Genomic DNA, 22997 nt, shown 5'->3' on the forward strand with positions numbered 1-22997 from the left:
TTTAAAGACTTCTCACTACTGATTTTTCTTCCTTCCTTGCTTTATTTTTGCTAAAGGTTCTTTTTATGAAAATGGGATGTCAGAAAATCTGACACATTGCTGTACCATATGCTTAGTGTCTATTTCCAGGAGCAGGTGAGAATCTTAAGATTCAATTCTCATCTGTGCCAAGGCCAGTTTACACCAATTTGCTCTGCACAAAAACATGGAATAAAGGCAACAAAATCTGTAGAAGATATGCATGTATAGGTCACTATGCACAGTTCCAGCATTAAGTCCAAATGAAAAGGGACTACATAAGCTATGTCCATTTCCATCCCTCCATGGTAAGAATGAAAACAGAAAAGCACTGCCTAAAGCCAGCATCACCAAGCCCAAATGTTCTATGCACTTAGTAAGACTCTCAAAAAAAACTTGTCAGCTTCTTTCTATAGCTCTATTTTCTTTTACTCTTTTAGTGTTCATGCTTTACATCTTTTTCCATTAAATGTGTGCCTTAGGAACTTTCTTAAAACAAAACAAAAGAAAACAACACAATTTTCCTGTTTTCACCAGGCTCCAGGATATGCTGGTTTAAGGCACAGCACCTGCTATTGCAAAACTCGTCATCAACGCCAGACTTGATGAATCTACAATTCTATCCTTCCTGGAACAAATTTGGTTCTTGAAATCTTTGCATCACTCACGACAGTCCTATTCCCTGATCTATTCACTGGTGAGTCTGTTCCTTGAAGCAATGTAATGATGTTTTTTCTCTGATGTCTAATGGCCAACTGGAGGGCTGTACAGCCGGTGATATCTTCCACATCAAGCAGAGCACCAGCCACAATCAAGGTCTTTATGATGTCCATGTTGCCCTTGAGGACAGCAAGGTGCAAGGGTGTCCAACCCACTTTGTTCTTAGCGTTGACATCTGCTTTGCACTCCAAAAGACTGGCGACAGTCAAAAAGGAGTCCCGCTGGACTGCAAAATGGAGAGGGGCCCACTCTGACTTCTCAGCAATGTTGGGATCTGCCCCACATCTCAATAGCTCACAGACCACCATCTCTTCGCTATAGCGAGTGGCCAAGTGAAGTGGTGTCCAGTCCATGCTTCCTTTAGCATTCAGTTTGGCGTGACTGTCTTTTAGCAGGTGAATGATTTCAATGTGCCCTTTGAAAGAAGCCAGGTGCAGAGGGGTCCAGCCTTTGTCTGTCCTCAGCTCCACATTGGCTCCATATTTGATGAGTTTCTCACAGATGAGATACTTCCCCTTCACTACAGCCAGGTGCAGGGCACTGTAACGATTCTGATCCAGGCTGTTGACAGAGGCCCCGTTCTTCAGCAAATAATGGACTACCCTGAACTTACCCCTCTCCACAGCAACATGAAGTGGGGTTCGGTGGTTCTGCTGCTTCTTTTCCAGGTCCGCTCCTTGGCTGGCCAGGAGTTTAACCAAGCTGGCATGCCCAAAACAAGCTGCCACGTGGAGGGCAGTTTTCCCATCAGCTCCCTGGGTGTTAGAGTCAGCCTGGCGAGACAGCAGTACTCGGGCTACATTCTCAAAGTTGTTCTGTGATGCCAAGTGCAGAGGGGTCCACCCATCATGCTCTTGAGCATTTACTTGGGCCTGGTGGTCCAGCAAGAGGCGTACAATCCTGTCGTCTCCATTCTGAGCAGCAAAGTGGAGAGGTGTCCAGCCATCCTCATCTGGCATATTGATGTTTGCATCATGCTCTATCAGAACTGAGCAGATCTCTGCTGATCTCTTCTGTACAGCCATAATGAGTGGGGTGTAGCCACAGACCCCCTGGCTGTTCACACTGGCTTTACAGCTCAGGAGAAGCTTCACCTTTTCCACATTTCCCTGGATCACCATGAGATGAAGTAACGTGAGGCCATTTTCATGGACTCTGCAGATTTCCTCAGACAGAATGTCCTCTGGACTTTTGGTCTCACTGTGAGAAGGTGGGATATGAACCTCCTGATCATCAGTTTCTAAAGGCAGGGGAAACAAAACAGGAGAAGGAGAATATGACCAAGTGAAACAGCTTGGTGTGCACCAGATGGGAGGGAGAACAGGTAAATCTTTATAGTATGGAATGAAAGAAAAAGCATTTTAGAGAAAAGGGAACATGAAATGAGGCAAAACCATTAGACCATAGATGGACTCTTTTACAAAGCAGTGAGACACTTGGCCTCTTCCTCACAGGAAATCTTTACCTGCTATTTCACGTTTAGTTCTTTTTCGTTAACTTAAAATGAAAAGTCATCCACATGGAAAACACACTTTTTGGGGTCACACCCTTATTCCTGGAGAGGAAGGAAGTATGCTGTTTTGGTGTTTCCCCCCTTCTTTCTCTGAGTTAAGAAGAAAAGACCCCAACTTACCACTCCTGCTGGTGTCTTGGGAGGTGAACTCTTCTTTGGCACTCTTGTTTTCAGGAAGGAAAAAACAAAAAACAAGCCATAAGGGAAAGCTGTTCATTCACATTATATAATTTTTGCATTGTGAGCTCTTCTCTGTTACTGCTCAAGGATGTTGTATTATCAATTTGTGGTTTTTTTAACCAGTCCTGCTGTTGCATCCAAAACTCAACAGAGCAAATCATGGCACTAGTGGGAATGCAGGAGTCCGAAAATGATCCCCGGGTATCCACGAGATTTTGCTCCTTTTAAGTCATCTGCTCCCCCCAGCATATATACATTCTACTTCCTTACTGCAGCACATGCTCATGGCAGCATCCCAGTTACTCATTCACTTTCCTTTTCAGGGAACACAAACACCCCCCACCCCACCACCGACTGTATAATTCGGGAACTGGTTTCTTCCTGATTGCCCAATTGGACAAAACCCCAAACTAGCAGCAGTTATAAATTGCTACTTTTTCTTGTGCGAAGCTGACTTCTAAACACTCCAGCAGCTGGGCTAAAATTAATTACAAATTAATAACCTGAAACCTGTTTTTTTCTCGATCAGAGAACCAAGGAGATTTAAAACTTTTTTTTCTTTTATGAGGGTTGTTTAAACTGGAATATCCTCAGTTCTATGGAGCTGGGAAATGGTCATCTGAGCATACATGCCAGTGCCCTGAGCAGAACCCCAGCGATTCTGTGCCTGCTTCAGCTTCTTTTAAAGACTGAAGCCTACATAATAACCCACTGTATCTGAGCAGGCAGAAAGAAGGGTCTTTGTCTTGGACTGTCTATCATCTAACACGCTGGCCAGTTTCCTAAATTCATTTGCAGTTTTCCCATCTCCATGAATGAATGACAGATACACACCTAAAAAAACACATTATGCAAAGCGTGCTGAAATGTCCTTGTCATCTAGGGATAAATAGCGATGGGATAGAAAACAGTCTCAAGAACTGTTAAGAACAGAGAAAGGACTCAGTAGAATTTCCTGAGTGGCACTTGGAAGCCTTTCTCACCTGTTGGTTCCTGGAGATAGTAGGCTTGTGGGACATCTTCCTGACAAGGCGTTCATTCTCTGGATCTACTACCAGGCTTTGTATCAAGGACAGCAGCACGTCTGTTTCTACAGGGATATCTACAGAAGCAGAAAGACTGTTAACTGTGCAGACCACTCACACATTCAGAACCCAGTCAGCATCCTGGGAAATAGAAGTCCTCCACATGGGAGGAGGGAAAGAGGAAGAAGAGGATGTGTTGACTGCAGAAGGGCACCAGACATCTCCAAGGCAACAGGCAATTTGATATACACAAGCTTATCCCCCACTTGTAAATCCGTGCAGCTGACCTTTGGCTAATCCATATCACGTTTGGCTACTACACCTGTAAAGCTTGGCCTTTGCTTAGGGTCTTGATCCCAGCACCTCTTCATCAAGTCAACCATCTGTTGACACTCCCCTRGCCACTCATCGCTGACGGGTTCTAGGCAGGGCCTCCTTCCTGCTGCAACCTTCGCTATAATGGCTGTCATGTTGGCTCCTGAAAAAGAGTCAGCAATGAGCACTAGACTTGTTTTCTGTGAAGGTGGCTGTAATGAACATTTAATAAGTGCACAGCATATAAGAAGCACATTCATTTTCATAGTTACCTGCATAAGGTTTCTTCTGCATAAGCACCTCCCAAATGACAATTCCGAAGCTGCAGGGAATTAGAGATCATGAGCAATCACCCCCACAGAGTTTCCACTGTGCATGAACATAAAATCTATGTATTGCTGGGATGCTTTCATTTTCCTAAGAAGTGGAAAAATTAAGAAGTCCTTCTTCAGAATAGAAGAACTAGGATTTTATCCCCCACACTCCCCAAAAGGAGAACATCTTACAAATCATCACAGACGCTTCTGATGCCTCAGCCACAGCGTTTGTACAGTGAATGAGTAACTAGCAGCATTTCTTGTGAGAGTGAGGCTCTCAGTCCCATTTTTTTCACCCAATTCCCATTGGGTTAGAGTCCCTGACTACTGCAAGTTTAAATGACCATCCAAATCCTCCTTTGCTTTTTGTCTTGGGTAACTGTGTAGTGTAGTGGCTAAGGAGCTGATGTACTGCAAAGCACTTTGGCCAAAAGCAGAAAAGCGAAGTTAAAATCTTTTCTCCACCTATTATTGACCACAATGAAGCTTAATACCCAGCTAGCCAAGCAATATTACAGTTGTCTCAAAATCAATATAAGCCTAAGCAACGACTGCTATAAAAGAGCAGACAGTGTCTGTGCTGTGCTCTAATCTTACTCCTCTTCTATAACAACTCCCAGTGAGCTAACAGAGTGTGATGGAACCCAAGGCAATACAGCCTGCAAATCGCGTGGGATTGCTGCTACACAGAGATGCCTCTGGTAAGAGACAGATGATCACCCACAGATAATCCCCCTGCCCCTCATTCTCCACCACTGCAATCAGAGTAGCACATGTTGCTCCCAGCATGTTCCACCAAGGACATTTTGCTRGTCACAGCACCTGAATGTAAACAAAATGAAGCAACGCACAGTTTCTCTTGCTCCATGTAAGATCCAGGTGGCAACTCTGTCTGACCTCTGCACAGGCATCCAAACTCACTCTCCCCACCAACCGAGGGCAGCCCTTACCTGTACACATCGTATTTGGTTCCTGGAGGCTTGGTGTATTGGAGAAACATTTCCGGCGGGATGTAACTCAGAGAGCCTCTCAAAGCAGAGCTTTTGATGTATTCCGTTTGGCTAGACTGCTCCATCCATTTTGATAGCCCAAAGTCTGAGATCTGCAAGCAGAGGCAAATGAGAACCTTCCCTGTAATGCTCACAACCTCGCCCCTCCTTATTCTAGCTGGGCGATACCTCCGTCCTACATGATCAGGAATATGAGGAGGCATTTAGCAGTTGAGACATGATAAAACCCTGGTACAACTGAAGTCAGTGCTTTTCACCGAGTTCAGCAGATCAGCATTTTCCCCTAAGTTGGGGCCCTAAACTCCCAGGTCTGGCACAGATCCCCTGTATGTTCTTGAGAATACCATGCCATTTGTTTACCAGCTGCTTCTTATATGCCCTGCAGGTCAATCTTTCATTGAGTGTACCCAAACACCCTCACTTACTAAGTTCCTGGAGTTGTTTGGCAAGACAACCAACACGCTACCACTACTAATGGAAAATAACCTGTCCCTACAAACGCAGCACTAAGGTCATACCTTAACATGCATGTTCCCATCTAGGAGAATGTTCCCTGGTTTTAGATCTAAATGAAGCAAAGGAGGTGTCATGTTATGCAGGAAATTCATAGCCAGGCCCATCTCATGGATAACCTGGAATTTGAGCTGCCATGACATGTTATGGCTGGGGAGAATTTTCTCCAAGGACCCTCTGGCCATATATTCCATCACTATACCCAAAGGGCTGCTGCAGATCCCATAGACAGCAACAATGTGCTGGAATTTGATTCTCTCCATCCTGGCTGCCTCTTCCACTAGGTAGTTCATGCTGGTTCTGGGGAGAAGAAGAAAAAAATAAAAGTAGAACCAAGACATAGCATCAATGCTGATTCACAGGCAGAGTTACTGTATGGTACCTTAGGGATGCCCAGCCTTTCTAAGCAGCACTGCATACCCCCAAAAGATTAATTTCAATTTGCCCCTTGAATTGCTGATAACGCAACCACATCATGATCTTTTGCAGGCTAAAATCTAAGACACAAGGTGTTACGAATTTTCAAAATGAGCTGAGGATTGTATAGGCAAATTCAACCACTAGGCTTCTAGAGAAAGTGGTCAAAACGTCTGTCTCAGTCCAGCTCTCAGATGATCACAGAAAGCCTTTTTCACGTGGTCATTTTCACACCTTGGTGAAATTATGAAGCGATGCTCCTCTGAAAGCATGATGTCAGGAGCAGGCACAGCATGGTGAATCGTGCCTCCTTCACCCACCCCCTCTCCAAAGGGTAGCCTCACTGACAGCCTCCGTAGTGCTTGCAGGAAACCAGGATCCAATGGCACACGAACCTGCTGAGCTTGCGTATGCTGGGGGCTTGCATAGTTGAAGGGCACGCCCTGGCCATACCTGAGCCCATGTGTGCAGCTTGCTGTCAGTGAGGGTGGTGAACCTGGTCCCAAGGGTAGTCTAGATATGTCTGTCCACTGTCACCAACTTTGACAGGCCTGTTTCACTAAATCTGTGCATTCCCTAACCTGCTGAACCAGACTGAGGCGTCCTGAACGTGTTGACAGCAGCCAAGCAGTTAAACACCAAAACTGCAGTTAAAAAGCACACCCTAGGAATGAATCTGAGCTTGCAATGACATTATACCAGGCCACTAATACATCTAAACATAACTCAGCTAAGCAAATCCTCCAGCCAGACTTCCTCTAGCAGGATCGCCACACTAAAACATACGCTCTATTGAGGAATCTGTTCCACACTAGGAAAGAAAACACCTGAAAGACTTGCACAGGAAGACAGTTGCAACCTGCAGCATAGAGTTGCAGATTAATTCTTTGCCCTCCCAGGAAAAGGATAGGCGTGCAGAAAGAAGTGGCTCCTCTGATTCCTGGTTCCCTTCCGGGGACAGAACCACTGGGCACAGCTGTGTCCACCTCCCTCCCAGGCACTCCAGGAGGGTTGACCTGCACAGACAGGTAGGCCGAATCCTGCCACGAGCTGGCATTGCAGGGAGTCACAGAGGGAGCAAAGTAGCCCCAGAGGAGGCATGTGCACCACTAGTACAGCTATATAAGAAGGGACAGCGAGAAGGTGGAAGCTGGACAAATGGAGGGAGCCCTGAGAAATGAGGCTTGTAAAGGAGAACAACAACAGCCCTGAAGCAATTCCTGTAAGCAAGAATCTGAGTGTTTCAGCCCTCTGGAAAATACTGTGACTGCATCTGTGGCTGTACTCTCCCTTTCCATGTGTTCTTTGTGATTTTTTTTTTCTCTGCAGCAATCAATCATCAGCCCCTACAGGTCTGTGCCCGATGAGCTGTTGCAGCTTGACAGACAGAAGTTGAGGCGAGAGCCACCTTTCAGCCATTCTCTCTCCTTCTCCCAGGTGCTACATAGGTTCAGTGGCACTCACTGAACACCAGCTCTCCTTTTTTTGATATGCCCACAGGGATGTCTTGCATCATCCCACTATTTTATGTCTTGTTTTCTCCAGGGAAGCAGGAGCATCCATGGTTAATAAACTCACTGTCAGTTGGTCCCATCATTTTGAATGAACAGTGCAATGTGATTATGTACCAAGACAGAATGTGAATAGACACAAGTCACCTCACCAGTGCTGTCACTCATAGCTGCCAGTAAGAGACACTGGTCTTTCAAGTTCACAGACAGGAGCGCCAATGAATTTTAAAAGCTCCTGTGAAACAACTGGCTCCTTTGCTCCCTGACCAGAGGACTGTGCTRCTGTGCTTTTCTATAAACCACTGAATAGTTTGGAGCCTTTTGGTTTTGCATGTGGGGCCTGTACTGACTGCTGACAGATAAACCAAAACCATTTCATATTACACATGAAAAGGCTCATGACCAATTCATATACCGAACACTCAAAGATGCTCTCTAGTTACATGAAAGCCATCCAAGGCAAGTGAAAACAGCCATTGCGCAATATCCCATGGATGGAGAGGACTACAGGACCAACTTTGGTTCTTCTTGCAACCCTTACAGAAGGGGAGGATTGTTGGTATGGCGCAGTATAAGGCAGTCTTGCCTCGTAATCCAGAGCTCACAGGGGTTCTTGAAAAGCATAACGTAAATCAGAGCAGCCACAAGGCTGCTTGGCCATATCAAAGGGGTAGGAAGGCCTTTTATATGCATATGTCAGAGTGCAAAGTTGTTTTAATGACAAAATAGTGTAACTTCAGTCCCTAGGAGATCAGTACAGTAACGATTAAAGGCACATACACTGTCAGGTGTTTTTCCCAAACTCAGATTTTCAGATTTAGTTTTTCAAATCCTGTGGGTAGCAGAAATATTTTTAAAAATCAGCAAATATTTTTGTTCACATTCAGTGATTCTTCTGGAGCATACACTAAGAGCTGAGACAATCCAGGAAATCCATATGATTAAACCTTCTAGAAAATGATAGATGCAGAAGTAAAACTGATTAACTCACTTTCCACCCCCAAACAGCATGAAATGCAAACATAACATCAAGAGTATAAACAGTGCAAATTCAAGGAGACAGTCACTGCTCAACTCAGACTATCTCAACTGTTGTCAGTAACATTACAAGTCACGTGTGCGTGTGATTTTTAGCCTGCTGGGATCCTTCCAATGTGGAAGCTACAAACTTCTAGAATTAACAACTTTATTGACTCAGTTCCTTTTTCTTCAGGACTGCCCATATTGTATGTGGCATCAGCAGTGTTTGCAGACTACCTGGCTTTGTTCAATCTCCAGACACAAAGCAGCCAGCAGAAGAGGCTCTGCAGGTGGGAGACAGAGCAGAGAGTAAACTGGAGAAGCAGGTGCACACTGAAGGGAAAAGAACAAGTCTGGAGGGTGAGGCAAGCAAGGGAGCAGAGAGCTTTGCAATCCCAGCAAAAACAGCTGGAATTCCTCTCTCCCTCAGCTTTAAACCTGGCTAAGATCCTGATGACTGTAATGACGAATTTAGTTTAAAAGATACTTGTAAATCCCAATGGCCAGCGAACATAGCAAGTAGGTAATCAGGTTGCTTTAATCCACATGCCTGTGTTTAGTTTACTTCAGCCTCCAGATTTCAGTGCTCGTTGTTCTGAATACATGTTCCTTTCACCCTTGCACAAGCACACATGCACATGAGGAAGAAAGAGAGGTAGAATGCCAGCTCACTAGTGTTTTTTCCACACCCTTTGGGTGCCAAAAAACTTGGCTTCCCAAGGGCGAGAAGCCATGTGAATATTTTCTTCAAAGTTTTAGTACCAAATCACCACAGATGGTTCTACTTGACAGCTTGAACTGACAGAGCTATAAGAGACCAAACAGTTACCTCTCCATGCTGGAGTCCGGCAGCAGATACAGAGAGCATTTCACTGCATAAACTGTTCTCCACTTCTTGTGCCTGACTTGGTACACATGCCCAAAGCCTCCGCCGGCCACTTTAACCCAGTCCTCTTCAAAATCCTCCTTATTAAAGATAGTTAAGCTGCCCAGGTGCTGATCTAGCTCTGAAGTCATGACTGTGAACACAGCCTCGCTGGCTGCCTCCCGCTCAGGCGGTATCAGAGAAGAATCAAGGAGTTCTTCCTGCTTCTGATTTGCATAGGGAGGTGGGGAGTTACCTGAGATGAGCCACCTTCCTCACTGCCAAGAGGTGGATCCTCAAAGTCACTTTCAGTCCTACCCGAGGGAGCTGCATTACTGCATTCCAGGCACCCAGGCCAGCTGCTGAGCAGGGCTTGGCCACACTGGATGCGGCTATCTGGCTACTTTGCCATAAAGCTGCCCTCCCCTCTCATGCCTAGCAGCAGGTGGGCAAATGTTAAAGAGTACAAGGTGAAAAATGGTGCACTGCAGCAGTCCTTTTGCAACTGCAGTGTGCTGAAGAAGGGAGTCCTCACCTGAGCTGTCAGTATATGCTGGATGAAAGCGAGGCAGACTGATAACTTAAAGGAAAGGCAGGCTTTACGCAGAGAGAAATCCACAAGACTCCTTGCCTTGTGCGGCATAGCCCTTGTGAGCTGGATGAGAAGGCAGTGTGGCAAACACTCCAGGAGGTCAAAGAACAAAGAAGGCCCCAGTACAAGCATGTGGGGACCATCAGTGCATGAACCTGAGAAAGTATTTAAGTAGAAATATAACAAGCAAGGAGAGCCAGGATGATTACTGCAGAGATAAAGCATGTTACTGAGTGCCTGCAAGGGGCATCTGAGAAGACAAGAGAATTTTGAAGAGCTGGTTTGGGCAGTTTAACCAGCATCATATCAGCACTGGTATCCAGGACAAGTTACCCACATTCTGCCAACGTGGCTCATAGTTTCAACTGGACACAATGACCGACTCCTTGAGAACCACAAAGTGTTTTTTTTTGTGTTCCTAAGATGCTGCTGTACTTCAGATGTGGCTGCATTTTGGGTGCATTTTAGTGCCAAAAAGCAGTATGGCTTTTTACAGAATATTCCTTTTGCTGCTAATTTTAACAGAACCTGCTGCATCAGTCTTAGACACCCTGTTGATAAACTTGTTTTAGGGAAGAGGAGAGCAGTCCTTTGGTTGAAGAACAGGGCGGAGACACACGTAAGAGTCTCGATGCACACATGCTTTTAATTGTTTTATGCTTTGACTCCTCAGCTGCAAAAAGTACCCTGTAACGACACTTTCCTGGGCCCTGTGCATTTAGGTCATGAACGATTTAGCACAGAGACTATTTTCATTCTACATAGGCAAGTCCATGTCAAATACAATGTGCTACCATTTCCTTTAGCACTACTGCAGTGCAGATAATTACTATTTCTGAATGGTTAATTGTCATTGAATCTTGACCTAGGATTTTTAGCTGCTTATCAGATCTGAAGAAATTCTTGGAGAAAAGCTGATCCAGGTAGAGGTGCAAGCTACTACATTGTTGCATTTGACACAAGCTGCTCTGGCAACTGCCCCTCCACTGCCTGCTGTTCTGACAACAGTGGCAAAGAAACTGGGCCCAGGATCTGGATGTGGTGAATTCTTTCCTGTGTGCTCTGAAATTCAGACTTGTGGAGAAAACTTCTGAATTCTTAACTTTCACCCACTATTTGGATTTTTACCAACAGGCAGCTACTGGAAACTTGCTTCCGCTGAATGTGAGAAAACACTACAGTGAGTGAAGCAAAAGGATAAAGGGGACTCAGCATCTTGGACATGAGAAAAGCTGACAAGCTGAGTGGCTGAATGTCTGGAGCTCTTGGACCCTTGTCCACATTTCCAAATAGTAATCTCAGGTTTTGTTATTTTTTCATAGCCATCCGTTCTCCTTGATGTCATGGCTCTACTTTGCAGCATTTTATTTTACATTTCTCTTCTGCACTTTGATTTCCTGTCTGGTTTCCCATTTCTGTGAATAGACTGGGTGCTGGTGCCTTGCAGACACAGCATTCTAAGTTCTGGTCTCCTTTACAGCTGTACCCCTACTACAGCCCTCTCTCTATTCTGCAGCTTTTGGACTCTCTCCTGCAGAAGGAAAGAAGGGAGAGTTGTGCTTAAAGCAGAGATTGGATCCCTTGTTCCCGGAGTCAGCAGAAGCTCTACAAAAGCAATACAGTGTGCGAAGCAAAATCAACTGCTTTTCTGATCAGTGTAGTGGTGGCGTGCAACCTGCAGGAGCGGTCAGCTGCTCATAGTTCACAGGCCTTGGATTTCTCTAAGTGGTGGATAACCTAGGTTTTTGGTGTTCTGTCTGTGATGCAGCCAGAGGCTGAGGAAAGCACCACCCAAGACAGCAAAACCAGTAAGGGATCCCAGCAGAATGGGTACCAGCATAGCAGAATCAGGACCTGGAAAGAAAGAAGAAGCAGTGAACAATATTAACAGAGATAGGTCAAGGAAAGAGGAGGTAAAACCCCGTTCTTCTTTATACCATGCCAAGCAGATATGGCTAACTCTCCTTCCAGAGAGTAATCTGAATGTATAGTGCCTTTTCAAACACACTACCTTCTTTGCCATAAAAGCCCAGCAGTAAATATCATATACATAAATTCATCAGAGACACAAGAAGCTAAGTGCTTCTCAGGGATGGTGCCAGTGGATTTAGTAAGTCTCGTGCTCATGATATGCCAGAATGAACCTTTCTCATTTCTAATAGCTGGTCAGCATCTAATTAACACAAACCAGCTGCTCTATTTCACCTATGGACAAAAAGAAAAAAGAAAATGCTCCTGACTAAAGACCAGCCTCAACTCCTCATTCTGCTTCTAGTGGTCATAAGCTAGAGTGAGATTTTTCTCCAGTTACCTGGGGATGGACTTACCTTGCTGTATCAGATAACTACCTCTAGTTTGGGGGATTTGTCCCTAGGCTCAGTACAAAAAATGACAGCATTGCTCTGATTCTAAAAGCTCCATAGCTAGTAGAAAAGAAAAATATCTAAAAGGAGGCCCCTATATCCTGTCTCACTCTTCCACATTCCATCTCTCTCAGAACCCTGATACTTGAAGGAAAGAGTTAGCGGATATCTCTCACAATTTGTTTTAATGGCACTCCTCATCCTCAGTCACCGTATTTCACCAAAATACTGCAAAAACGCAGGGAAATTATTTTCAGCTAGAGGATGCTTTGCTTTGTTTTCCTTCCCTCTCCTTCTTCTAAAGCTTAAAGTTCCTACAGGGAATAAAGTTGGCTGCATCTCCTGTCTGACAGTTTACCAGATCTGATACTGATTAACCTGCCTGTCTGGGATTAAGGAAGGCCAATGCAAACACGAGGAGCTGTTTGGATAAAATTTAGCCATACCAGACAGTCGTCAAGAAAGCTTTTAAACATGTACTGTTTTCTTTACAGATGGAAAAGTTGTATGTTGAATAGAGATTGCAGCTCGAGAGGGACAGAGACGCAAAAAAACGGGACACTCACCTTCCACAGGTTTATACAGAAACCTGTTCTTCGTTCTCAAAATTGGACCAAATGAGATCAGGTTGTGTAGGTTTCCATAGCTGTTCCTATCACTTGGTGGGGGAAGCATCTCCACACTTTCAAAGCAGTCCTAGGAAAGACACGTGAAAAAGATTTAAACATGCACTGGAGGTGCCTGAACAGGATCTCCTGCACTGGTGGCTGTGTGCAGTCCACAGCAATCGCAGCATCAGATGGAGCAAATCTCCTCTGATTCAGTCTTTGCGTAGCTCTGCCGTCATTCCAAAAAGTGGATTATCTAATGCTTGGACCAGCCCATATGTGCATCTCTATTCCCCAATTACTTTTCCTTAGGGATTAGCACCTATTGCTACCATTTCATATCACTAACATACCATATACTCATCTTCCAGACTTTTAGCAAAGGGATTGACCAGACACAGGATGATCCTATCGGGGGACTCTGTTACAGGGAGTGGCTGAGTTCTTCCCACAAGTGTCTGACTGTCGTTTTAGGACTATACTGTGTCTGCACTCTAGGAAGTGCTGTTAGAGCAGCCAGGACATATGGAAGATGCAGAAATTCACCCTTCACAAACCTCTCCCCAGCTGATTTCTCTAATTCCTGCCAAAGCTCCTTAAAAGCAGCCTGAGCCTGAGTGAACGAATTCTCAGAGCCTTTCCGGCTCTAATGGGGGACTGGGGAACCATTCAACCTTTTGTGAATAGATCTGCTACACCCCTCTCAAACTCTCTGTACTCCTGAACCATTTAAATCCACAGCGTTGCTCACGGCTAAGCAATCAGACACTGCACCAAGTGTTTCACAGAAACACACACCAGCTACCTTATTCCTGAGACCTCCAAGCTTGTGGAAGTCTGAAAAGTCCCATCTCCCAAACCCAGGACAATCCAATTTAGAGACAGATTTGAGCCCTTTTGTGTAATTCTACAATGCAGAAGTTGCTACTTGCTTGTTTGTTATTGTGCTTCTTCAGCTGATTACACCATACAGCAGTAAAGAGTTTGTGATAGTAAGGTGAAAATAGGGCACTGTGAGCTCTGTAAGCTTAACTAAGAGTAGAAATTCAGTTGGGGCTTTAGGAGACACAGAGCATGCAGGAGACTAAAAAAGGAGTGTGCAAGCTTGAAGAAAGCAGAACTCCTCAATCTACCATCACAGATCTTTGCTCAATCAATTGTACTTGGTGGAAGCACCCAGTCCTTCCAGAAACTCCTTACTGATATCTTTTCCTTTCCCTTGTTTTCCCCCAACTTCCCTCTGTCACAAGACCAGTGAGAGAGAAGAGGACTCTTCCCATGTACCTGTTCACACCCTGTTTTGCCGTGCAGACAGACATTAAGCTCACAGTGCAAATAGGCCACTGAGTGATTCAGCATCTGGAACAGCTGGATGGTGAAGCTAGCAGCTCTGGACTGACTGCTCTGCACTAACTGGATGTGTCTGCATTCAGATGGCAACCTGGCAAGGACAAATGGAAAACAGTTTCAACTTCCAGCACTCCTCTGACCCAAGTCAGGAAGGACAGAGTCTGCTGGCACAGTTATACACAAGTTCTAAGCCAAGCATCTATGTCTACAGACTCAGTCAAACAAAAAAATCCACAAAATCACAACGTGTCAGGCTGGACATGTCACTGTTGTGGAGGCCACAGTCCCAGAGCAGTAGAATTTTTTATAGGAAGTTGATTTTGCTAAAGCCATTAAAAGGGCTGCTGGAGTGTGATAACCATTCCCTGATTTAGATTGATTCAGAAGCACTGCTTATGTGACCCCCTACTGTAGCCAACATGGGCAAATCAGTAAGCCCTTTTATAGATGACAGTAATACCTAGCACTTCTAACATACATTTCACACCCAAAGGATTTTACAAACATTAACTAATTAATCCTCAAATATCCCTGTGCCCAACCCAGAGAGTTAGTTTAGGCAATAACATCCTTGAAACACTGATGGGGATATGGATTGCAGGTAAGAGTGTTGTGCCCAAGATCATGCAGATGGTTACAAAAATCAAAAGGTGAAAGGAGTAGAGAGATTTTTTTCCCTGGAGACCCTAAGTCTTATCAAGCCCTTTATATGGATTACAAGACAGCTAAAGGAGCAGTGTACCCTTGGATGCATTCTTACTGCTTTTAGCTTAATCTTAACTCCAGAGAGATCAGAGACTCCCTGTAGCTATAGAACACAAGAGAAAGCATTCTGTAAGGATCGAGATAATCCTCTTCCCATTCCCAGCCCATCCCTGCAGCTCCGTGTCTGACCTGCGGAACAGACAGCATGTGGCATCTGGTCCCTCCGGCCTGGTGGTAGGGGTCACACAGCATGACCGGATTTGTAGCACAGGGTGGCTGCTGTTACTCTGCAGAGTGATTAAAGCCAGGAAAGTCTCCTGGGAAGGCAGTGACTGATGGACCTCAGAGCTTGCTTCTGTGGCAGGGCGCAGGCTCATCTGTACAGTGTAGTTACCAGAGCCACAGACATCAGTCACAACTGCATGGCTGAAGGAAAAGAGGGAAGAAAAAATGAGACCCAGGCATTCTCTGCAGCCTGTTAAGACCAAAACACCATTACAGTCTGTTTCCTCAGTTAAGTCAAACAGAAATGTGAGCCCAATGTACAAACAAATTGAAACAATGAACAACATGTAGACCCTAGCATGACTTAACTCCCATGACCAGAAACACCTCCTGCCTCTCTGCACTGTCAAATCATTTGAGCTGAGGGAAGCCTAGAAATGTTTTACTGAGTGAGAATATCTGTTTTCTTTGCTAGCATGTTTACTTGAGCACTATTAAATGCTCCCACTTGCAAAATTGCCTATAGAATTTGTCTGGAGAACAGTCACAGAATAGGAAGCTACTATGGAGAAGAAAAAAAAAAGGTCTGAAGAGCAGTGTTGGGATCTGAAATGCTGAAAGGCCCATCTTTTATATGTGAGGTCAATCTAGAAGGAAATGAGAGTTTTTAAAACCACAATACAGCTTTCCCATGTTACTGAGCCCACGGAGCAATTTGGATATTGCCTCCCCCCCTCCTTAAATCACACAGCATAAAGATGTAGCAGCAACTCCACTGAGATAATTACCCATTCAGAAGGACATCATCTGACTGCAAAACACTTCTCTGGCGTGATTCACTCAGCAGTAGGCTGGGCTCAGAATCCAGCAGTGTCAGGATGGTTACCAAACCTTCAGCTGCTTCTTCAGTCACTTCATTTGTTTTAAACAGCTCCTCTGTTTCTGTGTTCAAGAATGGCTTCTCAGAGTGTCCGGTGTTCATAACATCTGGCAGGGAATTTCTCTCTGGTGTAGGTGCTACCAGAATCCGAGAAGAATATGAGAGGCTTTCTGGGGTTGGAAGGAACTGGGTTAGATCTGGGGTTAGAAGCATCTCAGCATCATTGACAGCTACTGCATTTAAGGCAGGTGACTGATATATAACCTTATTTACAAGCCTATTAGCAGAGACAGAAACTGATTTTGTTATAAATGACTCAGTGGCCTGCAAGACAGTGTCAGGACTTGAATGACCAGGCTCATATTCAGTGTTATCTTTCAATAATATTTTCTCCAAAGGGTGACTTTGTAGACTTGCTGATGCCTGATGTGATGAAAACACAGGTGCCTGAATGGGCAGCTGGCCAGTTGCTGCTGAATATTTCTCTTTCACTAACATGCCATCACTCTTCCCTATTGATGGTGAGACCACAGTTGCTTTGTTCACCCTGGCAACCGTAGGCAGCGCCATGTATGGATCAGATCTCTTAGCTGATGTTGGCAGGAGAAATGCTTTTTTGTTTGTAAGTGAAGCAGTCACATGATCGTTCTTCACTGCAAAGAGAAAAGTCATTGCTGAGGGAGACTGTGATGTGCTTGCTGTTAATTTAGACTCTCTTTCAAGAGCAACAGATCCTGCAAACACAGATGGCTGTACTGGAGTTAAAGCAATCTTACTGTCAAGAACTGCTGTGGGAGGTTGCTGTGTCCTTGTGTTAAACATGGCTGGCAGAGACACGCTTGTTCCCAAGAGTGCACTAGCTCCTATTTTTCTTGCACTTGTGCTGACTTCAATTGGTTTTGCATTTTCTCCCACGTTGGCCAGTGAGAACAATTTAGTAGGTGCTAGACTAGTTTGCTCATATTTCAGGGCTGATAGCAGGGGGGCATCTGTCAACACAGACGAAGGAAGGCTTGCAGGAGACTTGGCATATATCCTTGTGTGGGTAACTGCAGGCAGCAGTTTCCCAGAAACAGCTGTTTTCCTTTGGACCTTGGCTGAAAATGGATCATGCATGGGTGCTACTGTTGGTCTCTCTGTCACCATAAAGGACTTAGGCACAATGGGAGTAAACACCAGGTGTTTAGTAAGATGAGGTTTTATAGAAGTGGTGCGCGTTTGCACCACTGTGGCATGCGTAGTGACTCCTCCTGAACGGGCATTGCTTCCTGCTACTGAATCTTTATGGTTGTTTCCAACTGGAAGTGCTGAGAAAGCTGGCAATGTGCTGGGCACAAAGTGTACTTGTGCTGGCAGCCTTGGAAGTGATGCCATGCTTGGGACACTTTGTGAAGCAGACTGCAAAGGCATGATGTTTGTGGACATCTTCAATGGCTGTTTTATGGTTCCAGCTGAGCGCAAGTTCAAACACTCCCTGCATTGTGTATTGATGGAGGAAGATGTGCTCACTACACCTTGGTGAAGGCCGGTTGTTTGCAGCATTAGTTTCATACTGTGCTGAAGCTGATCCACAGTCCTTCTCATAGTAAACAGAGGTTGGGTTGGTGTTTCAGAAGCAGGGAGTCCCTTTGCTGAGAGTAAAGAAATTAAAGAAGAAGAGCTTGGCTTTTCAGCTGTGAAAAATACTTTTGGGGAGACAGAGGGGCCAGGCTGTGTAGATGACACTAATGGTGGCACAGCAGAGGTGAGAGGCTCTGCAACCACTCCATTGAGTAAAAGGATATCAGTCTCTTTGCTGTCTTGGGAATATGGAGCAGATAACTGAATCTCTTCAGGCAGACTGTGCAGATGGATGGCCTGCACTGTAGTGTTAATCCTTGTCAGTGGATACAGCATGTGATTTGACACTGAGGTCACAGCTTCAAATAAACCAGTGGTGGCTGTAGAATTCCTATTAGTCAGCACTGGCTGAGAAGTTACTTTCATTTTTTCTACCGATTGGTTAGAAGCAGTGGAGAGAGTAGTTTCAGGCCTCAAAAGCTTACTAGTGAAATAAGAGGAACTAGTTTTCATTGCAATATTGTGGCTGCTTCCAGGGGTAACCAAATTCAGATCTTGCTTGTTAGTGAAAGATAAAGCAGTTTTGTGGTCATCCTCACCTTTAGGAGAGTGCAATATCTGGAACTCTGGTCTCTCAGTGGGCAAAAGGATAAATACAGGCTTAACCAGAATTAAGCTAGAGGGACTCAGATTTTTTAAGTCTGCAAGATCTAATGCTGAAGAATTGGTTGCTGCCAGCATTTGTTGAATGAAAACCAGAGTCCCAATACTGGTGTTTGGGAATCCTGTAGGCAGAGGAGAATCTTGCATGGGCTGCAAACACATTATGCCATTAGTGTTTCTAAGCAGAAAAGACAAATACTGGGATGATGGTAGGACTGTAAGTTGATCGACTCTAAAGCCACTGAGGTTTTTGGTAGCTGTATCATCCAACACACCAAACTGCTGAACTAGTGCTTGTGCCAGATGTGCCAGGATCTCACGAGAACCACCGGGCACCACCGGTTCAGGATATGCTGTTGTTGAGCTTGGCTGCCTTTCTTGTGCATGGAGCAAGGCCAGTTTTGGAGGAAAAGATTCCAGGCTGATAGGTTGCTGGTTCTGGGAGGCTGAAGGAGCAAAGCCATGAAGAGGAACTTTCTGGTTCCCGTTGTCATACAATCCAGGGGGGCTGGGGGTTGTGCTGGCTTGTGGACTCAGCTTGGGAGAAGCAGCCTTATCAACCTGATGCGAGAGACTTGTCTTTCCCTTGGAGTCTTTCACTGTGCTCATCTGTAGCTTCATAGGGAAGGTTTCCTGAGACCCAGGATGGGCAGAAATGGCTTGAACCTGAGATCCAGAACTAGTAAAAGCAGATGAAATCGGTATGTGAAATCCCTTCGCGGCAGAAGTGGAGATGCCCCTTCGCTGCAATCCAACATAAACAGGAGCAGATGTAGCTGGTGGCTGATGCCCTGCATGAACAGAATCAAATGTGCTTAGAGGTTGAAGGCCTGCATTCACAAAAGCAGATGTACCTGGAAAGAAGGCAGGTGTTACTCCTCGCTCTCTAGTAGTTTGGGAAAATTTTAACTCTAACATCTGTGATTGGCTTAATGGGGATGAGTTAGCAGAAGTCTGTGGGCCCCCAGGGGATCCAGCTGTTTCAGGTTTGCTAGTAATTGTCTGATGATTAGCATCACCTTGCAAAACCAGCACTCCACTTTGAGAGCTCCTCTTGGTTTCTTGAGAAATATGTTTAGTACAGTTCAGAGTCTGGGACAAAGAGAGGGACTGTGATCTATCAGTTGTGCTCCTTGGTCCTTGAAATGAAGACTGAATTAAGTCACTGTGAACTAGTGTTTCCAGAGGCATCAATAACAAAGAATGTACACTGCCCTGTGGGAGTGTCTGAAGAGCAGGCAGCAGGCTTGGGGGTCTAGAGCCCTTCATTTCAGCTGCTTTTGAGTTTCTGGCTTTACTGTCTGTTGTTTCTTCCTTCAGAGAGAAAGTAGGGGAAAACTGGACAGCAGTTGACTGCATCATTCTGGAATAGACTGCATCAAGGTTCCCCGAGGCTGGCTTTTGAAAGAATGCAGAAGTTTTAACTCTAGCATCCACCGTCCGAGTTTTCTTCAGGGATGCAGGTGTCACACCAGCTTTGCTATCAGGCTGGGCTTCTGGATTTGCATCTTTTGGCCTTTTGCTAGTGGGAGGTGTTAATGCTGGTAACCAATCCACCCTAGCACTTTCAAGACTCATCTTAACTCTGGTAGGAAATGGAGATCCTGCTATTTCTTTTCTTAGAGTATGGAAATTTACCGTTGAAGTCAGAAGAGACGTTTTAGGGCTTGGCACCTCTGTTGGCTTGATAGCAGGAATGGAAGAGACGGCTGCAAACTCCAGAGAATCTTGACGCATTCCCCCACTGGGAATGGGCTGGGACAACCCAGCACCAGAGCTGGCAGGTCTAATACTGGGCTCAGTATTATTTTCTCTTTCTGGTTTTCCTGCTAATGACTTGTTTGGCTGTTCCTGATGGGTGGCTGACTGTGATCCTTGCCTCGAGACAGGGATGCTCGTGCTACTCAGAAGCCTGCTGGGAAATGTGCCTCCATCCTGGAGCTCTAAAGCTGCTGCTTCTTTGTGTAATTGATAAGCCCCCGCAAGGTGTCTAACCAATCCTTTGGGCACCACAGCTATTAATTTTGCAGCTGTCTCTGTTTGCACAGGAATGAAGTCAGAGTCAACTGCTGGTGTCTGAAAATCAAAGGTCACCTCATCTAAGTTATCTTCTGTAATGGAAAACACTTCACTGGTAACTGGGCTGCTCTCAGCTCTCAGTTGGGCTTCTCCAGGAAGGTTCTGGTCTAACAGTTCACTGTCATGATGATCATTTCTGGAGGCACCTAACGAACAGAAAACAAGCCCTTTGTCTCTTTACTTGTACATGAACTTTTAATAGTTTGCAGCAGCACTTTGTAACAGGCTGAGAGAGAAGTGGAAAGTTAAGTAGCCACTACCTCCATTCAGAAGCACACAAAAGGGAGGACCAGCACTGCCATTCTGATGGCCAGTTGCTATAAGTCTGATCTCTAGCTGTTTACATTCAATATCATGTAATGATGACACTTCATACCTGCGCCTTACTGATGCAAAGGCTGAACCAGTCAGAATAGAACCCTTTATCTTAACTGTTCAAAGACACAAATGACAGCCTAAGATGCAGGCAGAATGAAGCCCCAAGGTTGCTTAGGACCAGGCTGGTGAATCTTAAATAGCAAAACAAAATTAAAATATATATCAAAGAGCTCACTCACCTGGCCCTCCTTAATCACTCCTCCTCTCCCAATATCCCAGTCCTATGCTGAGTTTCCTGATTCATGCTGGCTGACCAGGCCACCTGTAATTGTCCTGTTTCCACTGAGTCTTGGAAATCAGAGGCAGAAAAAACATTGAAAACAAGGTTCCCTTTTTAAAGGCCAAACCCTAAAACACGTACATTAGGCTTACAAATAGCACAAACTTCTCCTAAAGATAGAATATCATCATAACCCTTTGGCTTGAGGAAGCTTTGGATCAGACTACGTAAGGTTCAGTATCATTAGAGTATGAAGCAGAACACAGCAACCTCTCTGCTTCTAAATTCTCAAATCGAAAGCAGACACTGTCATTTTAGAGGCAGATTCATGACTGAAAAGGCTATTGTTTTATGAACAGATTTATTATTTTCTCATTCACATTTACAGGGTCGACATTCCTAAGCATGCTTGCCAAACTATGGCCTAAAATATTGATGTACTTTCCTACCTACAAAAGTTTAAGCATTTCCCCTTAGGCACCTGCCAGCAAATACAGGTATAGAAAAGTTAAGAGGTGATTTTGGCATGCAGTTAAATTGTGCTTTTGACAAACACAAAGCAGAGGTCAGCCAGCTACACTTCAGATGGAACCCCAGGGGTTCATGTCCAAGTGCTGTGCCTTTACAGCTTCTCTGTGGTCATTTGATGAACTGGTACTACTTTGGCCAGCTATAAGCAGGCTAAGCTAATATAAAGGGAAGCCAAAAAGCTAGTTTATTTCCAAAAGAGAAATGGAGGTTAACAGATGATGGAGACTGGTATGTTACATGTATAAAATAGTTTGAATTGTGATTTTGTACAGGAAAACAGAACTCCAATGGTTTGGCCCCAACTCAAAGAAATGCAAGTATTCTGTCTAAAGGTATAGACAAACTCAAACACTTTACTGAATCAAGGTCTCAGATAGAGAAAGTGTTATAAATATACACAACACACCTCTGCATGGGAACAAGGTGCTAAACACACAAAAACCCCACACACCAACCACGCTCAAAAGACCAGAATTACAAGATGGATAGAATATTCTTTGAACGCACCCAAGCTTATCTTTACTCAAGAGATGAGTCCTGCTGAAAATACACAAGACTACTTTAATGAGCGAAGTTAAATTTATGAACGCTTGCAGGGTATGTTCATAAGCAGACAATATGAGGTAGAAAGCAAAGACTGACTGGTCTCCTGCTATGACTGACAGCAGCCCCAAGAATTCATCTGAAGCATGACAGCATTACAGACTCATCATTGATTTCAAGCTGTCAGAAATATTTGGCAAGACAGCTGTTTCCAGAGAAAAACGCAGAACAATGTGCTACTGCACAGTGAAGAGGAAAGATCTTGCTTAATGTAATCAATAGGAACAGTGGTGCCTGGAAAACTGGATTCTAAACCAGGGTTCAGCAGATGTGAGTTAGATCCTCCATTCCACTATTAACCTACTCTGTGGTAAGTCACTCCTCCTTTATTTATGCTTTCCCCCCAACCGAAGGCGAGTACACTCTTTAGGGCATGGACTGTCTCTTCGCTTGGGTATGTAGCACAACTGGGCCCTGATTTGGGGCACTAACACTCCCATAACAGAAATCATTTAAATCAATATCTTGAGCCTTCCAGAACAGCTGGACGAACAGAGAAAAGTTGCTCCTTCATCTCATTGCTGTCACACACCTGAGACTGATGGCAAAATATCTAAAAAAGTTTTTTGTTCACAAATACTGTAGGAAAAGAAGGCAGGAAGACAGCACTTGGTTAGAACTAAATGCATCACTCACCAGACAAATCCAGTAGTTCAACTGCAATCAAAATACAGATGGGGAATTTTTCCTGCATCTTGTGAAGCAGCTCCTGAGTCAGCCCAATAACAGTATATTCAGACAGGTAGCAGCTGGCTAAGGAGTCACTGATGTCTTTTAGCAATGGGCATTTGCAGTGTTTGTTCTGGATGGGCAGGG

The 22997-nt window shown here is 44.8% G+C and overlaps 1 protein-coding gene across 1 annotated transcript; it reads right to left on the bottom strand.

The window, feature by feature from the left end:
* Nucleotides 1-629: 629 nt before the first annotated feature.
* ANKK1 (ankyrin repeat and kinase domain containing 1) lies at nt 630-9576 on the bottom strand. The gene is made up of 8 exons (XM_026068655.1): nt 9389-9576; nt 5617-5911; nt 5039-5190; nt 4044-4093; nt 3779-3934; nt 3415-3533; nt 2372-2414; nt 630-1978 (listed from the first exon to the last, which is right to left on the bottom strand). The coding sequence occupies exons 1-8, from the start codon at nt 9574-9576 to the stop codon at nt 630-632; spliced, it is 2352 nt and encodes a 783-aa protein (XP_025924440.1).
* Between the last annotated feature and the right edge of the window lie 13421 nt (nt 9577-22997).

The sequence above is a fragment of the Apteryx rowi genome, unplaced genomic scaffold, assembly GCF_003343035.1.
Source record: "Apteryx rowi isolate R43461 unplaced genomic scaffold, aptRow1 scaffold_278, whole genome shotgun sequence".
Lineage (NCBI taxonomy): Eukaryota > Metazoa > Chordata > Aves > Apterygiformes > Apterygidae > Apteryx > Apteryx rowi.